This window comes from Mandrillus leucophaeus, unplaced genomic scaffold (assembly GCF_000951045.1).
Source record: "Mandrillus leucophaeus isolate KB7577 unplaced genomic scaffold, Mleu.le_1.0 Scaffold756, whole genome shotgun sequence".
Lineage (NCBI taxonomy): Eukaryota > Metazoa > Chordata > Mammalia > Primates > Cercopithecidae > Mandrillus > Mandrillus leucophaeus.
In genome coordinates this window covers 888425-900727 of record NW_012108208.1, presented here as the reverse complement: position 1 = coordinate 900727, position 12303 = coordinate 888425, and the positions used below count along the sequence as shown (strand labels likewise).

The 12303-nt window shown below is 39.6% G+C and overlaps 1 protein-coding gene across 1 annotated transcript in view; it reads left to right on the top strand.

The window, feature by feature from the left end:
• The window catches only part of ARHGEF38 (Rho guanine nucleotide exchange factor (GEF) 38), a 136645-nt gene that overhangs the window by 78210 nt on the left and 46132 nt on the right, over window positions 1–12303 (top strand). The window contains exon 4 of the mRNA XM_011966325.1: window positions 10843–10990. Within this exon, the coding sequence (XP_011821715.1) occupies window positions 10843–10990 (148 nt within the window). The remainder of the gene's footprint in view (window positions 1–10842; window positions 10991–12303) is intronic.

Genomic DNA, 12303 nt, shown 5'->3' with positions numbered 1-12303 from the left:
TTCACATTACATAAACACCACAGTCAACTATTACAGACAAAACCTACTGATTGATGTCATGTTTAGTGGGTGAAAGTTAGAGGAAAAATATGCTTTTCATATTCTCAAACTTTCTCCCCAAGTAATTATTAACATCAAAGGGAAACATGGTAACTTTACTAAGTTCTCTTACCAGTGCTGAGAGAAACTTAACAGGGGCCACCTTTATCTAGAGATCTAGAATTAATTTTCCTTCTCTGACAATCGTATTTTGATATGTAAGATGTTAATATTGGTGAAGCGGGGTAAAGAGTATTTGAAAAGTATCTGCACTATTTTTTTCAACTTTTCTGTAAATCAAAAATTAGTTCAAAATAAAAAATTGAAAAGCATGATTTACAGAGAAAACTCAATTGAAGATGTTCATACTTCCAGATTCACTAATCATAAAATTTCAACTTTGAGGAAAATTACAGAAAATTTTATTTAAAAAATTAGGACAATGAGGCCATATTTGAAAAAACATCAATTGGAGTCTCATTTTAATATCCTTACCCTTTGTATCTGGGTTGGCCTTGCAACTTGCTTTGATCAATGAAATGAGGCAAAATGATGTTCTACAATAGCATTATCACTTTTGCTTTCTGCTTGTGAAGGGAGAGGCCCAAACTGCCCAGCCATTCCAAGCAACACAGCCAAGGCCACAGGCTTAAGAGTAAGGTCCTTGTTGACTGGCCAGCTGGCCCACAGCCAGTCCACCAACTGACGGGAAACATAGAAGTAAACCCCATCAATGCCAGTTAAACGCTGCCCAATTGTTGACCCATACAATTGTGAGCAAATGAACAGTTACTGTCTTAAGCTTTTAAGTTTTGGAGTGATTCTTCTTTTTTTTTCCTGCGGTAATTGCTAACTAATACAGATTAACAGATGAGAGATTAATTTATTTCAACTCAAATGGTGAGGGAAAACTAGATTTGGAAGGTGGTTTTTGAGCTTGGACTTGAAAGATTTAGAAAGGTGGAGATTGGGTGCAAAAGGCTTTCTAAATGAGAAATAGGGTAAAGGCCTCAAAGCAAGAGTACAGGAAATTCTGAAAAAGGACAGCAGCAGCCCTATGTCACTGGAGCATAGTGCCGAGAAGGCCTCTCTGAGCCAAACGTTGAAGACACACTAATACTAGTTCACTGGCAATTTCCATTACTAAACCTTTTACCAAAGCACTTATATTCCATAAGATAAACTGATTGTTGGTGAGATGTTTCCAAAATTATGTTATCACAAATGAAAAGCACAGGGGTCCCATTTCTTTGTCCTTAGATGGCACAAATGAGAGTTTGTGATTCACAGCTGTAGTGCCAAAGGGGGAATTTTCCTGATACCTAGATAAACGAGGAGGAAAATTTTACTCAATAATAACATTGGGGTTTGGATAAGGTTTAAGTTTAAACACAGAGGCATATGCTTGCAGATCTGAGAGCTCTGAGGAAGTTGTCTGTACTGTCATGTCAAGATACAAAGTGGATTTTAAAATCTTGACTTAAGCACAGTGTCTAGATAGGAAATGGGTTTTCAATCTTTATAGTGGGAGTATGAGATGTGGCTCTTGTTTCCACTTAGATGGCAGTGTAGAGTTTAAGAACACATGGGTTTTAATATCAGGTTGACTTGGGTTACATTTTGGCTTGTCCTGTTGCTAGATGTGTGATCTCATGCAAGTTACAAAACCTAATTGAACTTCAGTTTCTCATCTGGAAACTGGAGGCAATAATACCTATTCCATATGGTTTTTATGAAGATTTGACAAAATTATGTGTACAGAGATTTGGGGGACACCCAGATGCAACAGTTGAAAGATCGGAATGCAGATGTTGGAAGTAACAGGAAAGCTGTCCGCTTCAGAGAAAATGACAATGGGGAAATGGGGTTTTCAGGATCAGGGATACACCAATCCTCATAAGAAAGAGAAAAATCAGCAATTAGCAGGTACCAGGCTGTGATATGGGAGATGGACTTCCAGTCTCCTGAGCAGGGTGAATATGGGTCCCAGTGCTGCGAGGACTTATTTCTTACAATAAAAATAAAATAAAGGTGGCTTAGTAAAAAGTCTTACAGTTCTGATTTCTGAGGAGAATGGTAAGTTCTAGGACGCTATGCTAATGGAGCCTGCCAGTGGAAGTTAGTGGCTTAGCTGTGCCAGGAGTACTGGAGAGTTGAGGTCAGATTTGAATGGACCTGTGAAAAGTCAAATATTGCACAAGATACACATAGAAATACATTTCTAAATCCCAGGAAGGAATGTGAGAGTCTGTGAGTTTCTGAACACTTTCCCAGCCTCCAGGAAGCTAAAATGAGAAGTACATAGAAAGAGTAACAGACCTTGAAGGTGCCCAATAGCCTGGAAAGAGCATGGCCTTTGAAGTGAAACAGATCCGTGTCTTAATCCTGGCTGTCATCACTAGTTTGATGGCTGTGAGCAAGTCACTTGAGCCAGTGAGGATTGCGTTTGCCTGCCTGTAATAGAAACCTGGCCAAAAGGGTTTGACCAAAAAGGGGCTTATTTTTCTCACATCACAAGAAATCCATAACTCACGAGTCCAGGACTAGTGCAACTGCTTGCTGCTCCTTGAAGCTCTTTGCTTCACAATGCTCAGCATGTGGCTTTTGGCATCATCCCTTAGATGGCTACTCCAGTTCCAGGCATCACTTCCTAAAGGCAATGAAGCAAAACTACCTCTTCAGAAGGTTTTTTTCATTTTGGGGGAATATAACCATTTCTCCAGTGACTTCTACATATATCTCATTCTATTTTGCACACATGTTATTTCATTTCACATACATACACAAACACACCTTTCCACACATGTTTGGCCATCTAAATACCAGAGATTTGGGGAAAGGTCAATATTTTTAACTGGGTGTGTTACCAGTCCAAATTCTATGCATTTGGAAGGAGGAAGAACAGATAAGTAAATAGCAATGGATTCCATATGCATTTGTTCATCTTTTCAATGGAGATAACAACACTTCCATGGCAGGAAAATATCAAACATTGGGCACAACCCTTCCAGAATGTACGCTCCATGAGGGAAGGAATTCTAGTCTGTTTTGTGACTGTTGTGTCACCAGCACCCAGAACAGTGTCTTTAATAACTATTTAATGAATGGATGAAATCAGAGATAATAGTAAGTGTGCAGTGCATTGGCTGGCACACAGAGGGAACAGGAGATGATCGTTGTAACTGTCATCACAAAGTCTGTCTGTGGTCAATGTCACTGTCAAATGTCAACAGTCAGTACCATTTCCAGAGGCTGCTAGGTAATATAGAGTAACTAGCTGCAGAAGAGGCAAGCTTTCTCAAGAGAAGTATTCACTAAAACAAGATAAATGGAAAATCATGAGTTGGTCTAAGACACGGTCTTCCTCAGTGTTATCAACCTTACATTACAAAAACTTTTTGTACCTTTTCCTAATCCAGCCAGCCAAAACCTTCACTTTCTCAGAGAACCAATGTTGCCTCAAGATGTCAGTTGTTAAAGAATCCCGACCTGGAGTTAGTGTCTAGGAAGTCAACCAAGGTTCAGGAAGAGACTGTGAGCTATCATCAAAACATACAGCTGTATTCGTGAATGTTAGAGCTGGACTAATAATTAAAGGCATCTATTCCATTACTGAGACAAAAACAGTAAGGACTGATTTGCCCAATTTACATTATTAGTAACTCTGGACACAGTCAGAAGGGACTCTAGCTGTTCCAAATACAGGCCAGAGCTCTTTCCTCTCCAACACTGACCATCTCCACAGCCCACTAGCATCCCCCAGTTTGTCCTGCTCAGCTGCTAGCCACCTCCCATGGCCAGATGTGCTGGGTGGATGCCACCTTAGCTTCAGAATGGCCCCTTCTTTGAGAGCCCCACCACAATTATGACATTGTCCTCCCTGGCACTGGACACAGAGATGACCATGACAGGTCCCCATCCTTCACTCTGCTCCTTTCCTTTCTCTGTTTCTCTCTTTAGGGTCCAGCTCCCTTCATTGGTCCTACTTCCTCATCTCTCATTCCCTCGTAAACCCAGTCCTCTAAAAATGCTATTACCATATCACCAGGGACCTCAGAATTGTCAAATTGAATGGACACATTTTTTTTCTGAACTTATCTTACTCTAGTGCTTTTGAAAAAAAAATTACCAAAATATTCTTGATATCAAAAGAGAAATATCATAAGCACCAGGAAATGTGGAGTTATGACCTGAAGCTAGAGCCATAGGCATGAAATAACTTGGAAATCTCATTTTGTTGTAAGAATTCATGTCATTTTTCCAGTCTACTCTTCTAGGAAACCAGCATTTTTTCCTTCAAATATCTTAATAAAATTGATACTCAAGGGATATACTTGTTTTAATCCCGTGGCTGCATGTCTCACCTGCCACCTGTATTTGGTTTGAATATTATAACCCTAGCCAGGGTCTCTTGGGTATCCTCAGCAGCCAATTTCATCCCCTAGCTTAGGTAGAAGCTAAATGAGACTGAAGGCAAGGGAGTGTGGCTTGTTCAAGCAGCATTTACTCTTTCAGTTTCTTTCTTCTCACTTCCTCTCTTCGTTTTATGCTCCTTGGGGAACAGAATGAGGCTGGGAAAGAAAGGGAGAAAGTATTCAGATGATCTGGCATTTGGGCTGGCGAATCTACTGCCTTGTTTAGTCATGGCGGCTGGGCTCCCATCCAAGGAGGATAAGCAGACCGTGGGGAACAACTCTTGAACTCGAGGTGAAAGCTGCCAGGAAACCTCTTTCACTGGAGATGGCATGTCATGGCACTTTCACTCAACCGTGTGTGTCACTCAGGGAAATGACAGTCAGAGGCCTGTATTGTTGCACCCAGATCTCAGACCTTCTTTCCAGAGAGTGGGCCATCTCTACCCTCTCTCCATCCCACCCCCTTCTCTGTATTCTAAATACTTTGCCTTGACAACAAGTTTTGTTTAGAACCACAGATAACTTTCTTTCAGAATATACCTCAGGCCATAATTTATACTTGAGATTTTAACTAAAATAATTTTTGTAAACATCATCTTAGTTGGTTTTTAGAGTTGAACTTACTGCACAGTTTTTCTTGTTAATACAAGCAACATCCAACTTTAAATCCTCCTTAACTAACAGTTCATGTCATATTTTCGTAGAATTTTTAAATGAAATGTAAAAATGGGTAGTATAGAGGGGGCCTTAACTCATCAGGATTTCTCCCAAAATATTTTCCTGTCAAAGAGAAAACAAAACAAAACACAGTGAGTTGATTAGAATTAAGTTCAGCTGGGAGAAAGAGAAAACAAAAACAAAACATTACAAGCATAATAAGACAGATGTTGATTTCTCTATGTGTAGAAGTTTGAAGGCATGTGTTCTGGAGCTGTATGGCAGCTCTACTCCACAAGGTGCTCTGGGATGCAAGCTCCTTCCAGCTCACAGCTCCACTCACCAAGGTCTGGCCATTATATTCATGGACAAAGTAAAGGTATTAATAGTATCCAAATCCTAGGTAGCAGATGGAGACTAAGATGAAGGCAGCGTAAAGGCTGAGTCATCTGCCTCTTGAGGAAAATTCCTGGATATTGTCATGGGACACTTTCATTTATATCCCATTGTGGGCTTTAATTATATGGCCACACCAATTGGATGGGAGGATGGGAAATGTCATTTTGATTTGGGGCAGCCAAAACTTCTATTTCTTTGGAAGCCGATTATGACCATGAGGAGACAACTAGCAAATCTGTGTCACCCAGAACCCCACCAACTTAGTCAATCTTGGCAATATTTCTCACTGTTTTGTTCTTGTCCTTCCTCGCACTGATACTTCTTTGTGGCTATGCCTTCTCAGGCTTCTCTGCAGTCTCTTTTTCTTCTCTACTGTCTGCAGTGTTGGTGTTTGCCAGCATCTGGTCCTCAGGTACTCTTTTCTTCTCACTCTGTGAACATTCTTGCATGACCACATAAATTCATGTCTTATACTACCCAATTTTTACAAACCTACATCTCTGTCCAAGATACTATTTTCTTAAATCCTAGATCATATATCCAATTTCCTAAAGGGTTTCTCTGCTTGAATATACAATAAGAAACTCAAACTCAGTACATCTGAAATTAAACTCATCATCTTTCCCATTAAACTCTGTTACACCATCAGTGTCTACCCACATGGTCACTTAAACCACAATTCCGGAATATGCCTGGAATCATCTCTCACACATGTTCAATGTCCATTTTTCTCCCTTTCTTCTGCATCCTCCTTGCTTTCGCTTTGCTGTAGTTACAGCTAACATCTATTGAGCATTTGCATATGCCAGCTACTGATGCAAATATATTACATATTTTAACTCATTTAACCTGCAAACAACCCTATTATTATTATCTCCATTTTGCAGATGAGGAAATTAAGGAACAGATAAGTAACTTTCCCAACCGTCACACGTCGAGTAAATGGTAAAACCAGGATTTGAACCCAGGCAGTCGACTCTAGTGCACTCTCTCTTAATTGCAATAACTTTCTGTTTTAGTCCCTCATTGTCTATTTATTTTATTATTATAGAAGCCTTTCAATTTGTTTATCTTCTTCAATCTCACCAACTCTTCCCTGAAATTCCATCTTTCCTACTAATAACTACCAGAATAGTTTTTCTAAAACACAATCTGGTCACTTGCCTAAAATCCATTGGTGCTTCCCCATCACTTTGAGGCGAAAGTTCCACCTCCTTAATGTGGCACAGGGCTCTTCATGATCTGGCCCCAGTCCACCTCTACAGTCCCTTCTGGAACTTCCTCGCAGACATGGTCCCATCCAGCCACTCTAGATCATTCCAATTTTCTGAACAGACCTTACTCTGCACAACTATCTCCTTGCTTTTTGCACTCACTCAGAGGTCCTATTTCAAGAGTACACTGTTATGAGCATTGCTCAAAGCTCCCCAAGGGCTGAATAGGTGGCCCTCTGTACTTTATTTACTTTTCACATAGTATGGTAAATGAAAGTTCAGTCTTCTCTCTCTCCCTTGGTACCCTTTATAATTTCCTTGAAGGAAGAGTTGGTTCTTTGTATCTACAGTACCTACCAAAGTGTTTGGTGCACGATGATCATCCAGTAATTTTCAAAAAAGGATGAACTGAGGAACACAACTGCTTCTTCCCTTTCATGGCAGTTTCCTAAACAAAACCCGGGATAAGGAGATCTCTTGAAAATCACTGACTTTACCCTTGTTTACTTACCTGCAGGGGAAATTCATCTTGGAGCAGGATTACAATACTATAGAGGCCACCTGGTTTGGTATGGCACATGTCGGGGCTGCACCTGAGGGTATGGAAATAGAAAGAGGAGTGTATGTTTATTCACATCAGTAAAGGAAACAAATTGAAACACAGGAGTCATGATATTCGGATATAATGTCAATATTTTGGGAAGTTATTTTTAAAGAAGATAACTAAGGAGATTTAAAAGGGTGCATTTTTTTTTCTCCTTTGCATGGCAATTGCTTTGTGGGGATGCCAATGCAGAAATTCTTGGGTTGTAGAATTTTTAAAAAGAAGAACACGCTAGTTTTATTTATTTTATAGGATTCTGGCGCCTTTGTGACAGGCAACCACAAGTGAAATTACCTTTAATGGTCTTGGCTTAGTCCCTTCTCTGCTCCTAATCATCCCCTCAAACCCACATACATTAGACAGAGCAGTTGTCCTTCACCACTAAAGAAACGCAGCCGAGAGTTATGTTACCGTGGAAACAGAATCACTTTTTGCTGCAAGACACACTGCTTCATCTGCACTATTATGAAGCAGAATACATTGGTAGGGCTGGGAGGGAAATAAAATATTCTGCCTGCTAGTGTTGTAGTTGGCCTTTGGGTAAATAAGTGACTTTCAATTAGAGTACTTAAATATCTTTTAACTTTAATAATTATTATTAGAGTCTCAACAGAATTTTACTTAGAAAAGAGGGGGAAAAAAAGATTCTTCTGTTAAAGGAAGAGCTATAAATTCTTTCAAACTAGACCACTCCTGTTAAAGAAAATTCAAGAGAATTTGCAATTAGTGGGTTCGTTGTGTATAAAGACAAGTGTTTTAGTTCTTGTTTTTTGACTTTCTGATTTGATCACCTTGTGGATTTGTGAGATTGTCCTTACCTTCTTTTAGTCTCTGCTTTTAGCTTCTTTATAGTGAGCACACTTATTTACAGCTCCATCTTATGTTGGTCTCTGTGTATGCCGGTCCACTGTTGTCGACTTACTGCTGAGTGTCCAGCTAAGTATGTGATCTAAGCCTGTCACCAGTCCCCCTTCTGAGCCCTCCCAGCCAAAGCCACTAGTTCCCATTTGCTACCTAGTTCTACTACTGGGAGACTCCCTTCATCTTATGCCCAACCCTAAATTCAGTCACAGTCCTATTTTGTTTTCTTTCCTCTACTTGATATTTCTTACTGTTTGTGTTGTTATCAGTCTTGAAGAACAAATCTATATGACCTACACTAGTTGAAGGATGAACTCCATAGAATATTAGAAACAAAACAAGAATCCTGTATCCTTCAGCTCCAACGATGATCACAGTTATTGAGTTTTCTTATAGGCCCCCAAAAAGCACTACTAAAACAAACAAACAAAAACCTTAAAACACACACACACATAAACACACACACATACTTGCATGTGTGCACCTTATTTCACGTTACCTCAGAGTCTAACCATAATCATATAATCACAGGAAAATCCCACATAATGAAAAGGAAAAATCTTTTATTGGCTGTAAATAAACTAGAAAAGAATGTGATGCTTTAAAAGTGTTAGTCTTTTAATTCTAGAGGTAACAAAGCAACCTTAAGCGACAAATGACAATTCTTGAGCAACTAGTCAGTGGTGGGCACCTTTTATATCTATCATCCCATTTCATTCTCAAACGAATCTCAATAGCTAACTATTATTTTTATTTTACAAATAAAATGAAGGCACTAAAACTCAAATAATTTATTTAAAAAATCATTCTCCGATTGTATAATTCATCCATGTAACCCCAAACCACTTGTACCCTAAAAGCTACTGAAATTTTGAAAAGTCATTCCAATTTCCCCACACAAACCCTAAATTGTTTCTGATTTCAAGTTTAGTGTTCTTTCCAAGTGCATCACCTCATACAGTGCTCAGCAAAGCTCTGAATTGCATAGCTGGAGTGGGGTACGTGCTAACATCCAAGGGAAAAATAAGACTATGGCCTCTAATTCTGCCTTTCCACCTCTAGACAGGACTTTGGGAAAATCATTTATTTCTTTCAAACTCAGATTTATTCATCCTTAATTAACATGGATAAATAACCTCTTATCTCTTCATGCAAGTAGGAAGTTAATGTGTGAAAAACATGTTGAAAATATTAAGGGCACTTTTATTTCTGTGGAAAGACTGAGTTACTCCTGTTAACTATAATAGGTCCAGATTAATAGGTCCAGATCACTGTCAATCTATTCAGCCATCCCAATTAATTCAGCCACCAAGTCATTATCAATCTCAAATTTGCAATGTTTTGAGAGCTGACCCTGTCACATATTTCTTGGGTATCTGCCAAATAATTTAATGTATTGTGCTGGATCGAGTAGTGGATACATAGTACTCATCTTTAAGTAATGAAGTGTGAGATCAAATCAAACTATTGCCCAATATCTACTTTAGCCACCAGTTATAGACCCTATTTTATCATAATATCAAAAAGGATTCATTAAATGCCTAGATACAATTAGCCTAAGTTGCTTTATGAATATACAGTCATAACCTTGGTTCACAGTATTAAACTTATTTTTAAAAGATGACCTTTTTTATTATCACATAGAAGGAAATATTTTATTTCTCTAAACTCCATTGTGTGCCCTTGAGAGAGCCTCAGGAAATAGTAGTGCAGTAAATATTGAAAAATAACTTACCCAACACCTGAAATTTCGCCTTCTGTACTTCTTATAAATTAATTAAAAAACTGCTTCATTTTGAGCATTTCATATATATTTACTATACTCTGAACTTTACAAATACCACCTCTTTTAATTTTTACAATGACTTTCTGAAATTGAGTATATTGGTGTCATCAGGTTTAAAGAGTTAAAACAACTTGCTCAAGTCACAATGCCAGTCTGTAGCACAGCCTGACTCAAATCCATACACACCAACTCTAAACTGCAACTTTTTTTTTTTTTTTTGAAGATAGAATCTTGCTCCATCACCCAGGCTGGAGTGCAGTGGCACAATCTCGGCTCACTGCAACCTCCGCCTCCCAGGTTCAAGCGATTCTCCAGCCTCAGCCTCCCGAGTACCTGGGGCTACAGGCACCTGCCACCACGCCTGGCTGGTTTTTGTATTTTTTGTAGAGACAGGGTTTCACTGTATTGGCCAGGTTGGTCTCACACTCGTGGCCTCGTGATCTGCCCACCTCAGCCTCCCAAAGTGCTGGGATTATAGGCGTAAGCCACCACACCTGGCCACACTGCAACTCTTAATGACAATTCTGCACATCGACCTTGTATGTAAAGTCACCTTTGAGAAAACCACCTTTCTTTTGTTGCCCATCTCGATAACTTGTTCATCCTTTGTTTTATACAAGAAAAAAAAAAAGAAAGACAGAAAAAGAGAGGGAGCAAAGAAGGAAAGCAGGGAGAGAAGGAAAAAGGAAGGAAAAGAAAGAAAAGGAAAAAAAAAATCACTCAATGTTTTCCATGCTTCCTGAATAATCTGGGGATAAAGTAGTTCCCGTCCAACTTTTTGACATGAGTCAACATTGTTGAAAATAATCATGGGAAGTGCCAGCTTTGTCAGATGATGTCATTTTGCCTTTGTTTTGCATTTATCAGGAGAAGTATTCTTGCAGATTAAAGGGCCACTGGAAGATATTTATAAAATTTACTGCTATCAGCATGATGAAGCACGTAGTATACTGGAGTCCTATGAAAAGGAAGAAGAGCTGAAGGAACATTTGAGCCACTGTATCCAGTCCTTAAAGTAAGGCCTCTTCAAATGATGATTCCCATCTCCTCTCAGTCGCCCAGCAGGGAGCATTTTAAATGGGTGTAGATGAAAGATCTCCCATAAATCCTATGTTTTATGAGGCTTGCTGGGAGCTCTGCTTTGCATTCCCTTTATAAAAAGCTGACATGCTAGAAGCCCTGATTGACTTTTTTTTTTTCCCCTGTGAGAATCACTAAAAATAACATGGGAGAAGATTTAGAGCGCTGCAGAGATTGAAAAATGCAATATCAAAATATAAAATGTGGAAGAAAAGCCTCTTCTTAAAGCTATTGTAGCTTGCCTGGCCCCACGTAGTTCAAGGAGTATATGAGATAACATGTGGCCCTGTGACCACTGGAGCACATGGGTTAATGGAGTTAGTGGAATGGCCTACGACTCTCTGCATGGTTGTCTTCTTTCCCCAAACTTACTGTGGGGAGACTGGTGAAGACAAGTCAGGCCTTGCTAAAGTGAGTTTCAGAACAATTACTCATGCCTTCCTTTCTCATCTCTATTTATTTATTTGTTTATTTATTTATTTATTTATTTTTATTTATTTTTTGAGACGGAGTCTCCCTCTGTCACCTGGGCGGCAGTGCAGTGGCCGGATCTCAGCTCACTGCAAGCTCCACCTTCCGGGTTCACGCCATTCTCCTGCCTCAGCCTCCCGAGTAGCTGGGACTACAGGCGCCTGCCACCTCGCCCGGCTAGTTTTTTGTATTTTTTTAGTAGAGACGGGGTTTCACTGTGTTAACCAGGATGGTCTCGATCTCCCGACCTCGTGATCCACCCGTCTCGGCCTCCCAAAGTGCTGGGATTACAGGCCTGAGCCACCGCGCCTGGCCCCTTTCTCAACTCTAAAACATTGCTGGGGGTGCTACACTATGTACTTTTTCTTTTCTAGAGAAAATATCTATTCACTGTGAGAATCTGAAAAATATAAGAAAGTATGTGTAAGATAAAAACCCCTTGCTATTTCACTATTAACCATTTTTTTAAGTAATAATTTTCTTCTGATATTATTTATATGCATAAGTGTGGGTATGTGCTTGGATTGATTCTTTTAAATGGAATTGGTATCTTACTGCATATGCAGTTTCCTACCACATGAAGCTTAAAGCCAAAATCACTGCCATACTCCACATCTTACCCAATGGCTCTCTTACAAACTCTCATTTTAAAGTAGAATCCACTGTCAAATAATTTTGATTAGACCAGGAATTAACCACAGAGAGCTGTGGTGTATAAGTCAGTGCACACCCGTCTGATCCTGTAGCACACCTCCCCAGTTTACTCTGTGTGGTGGG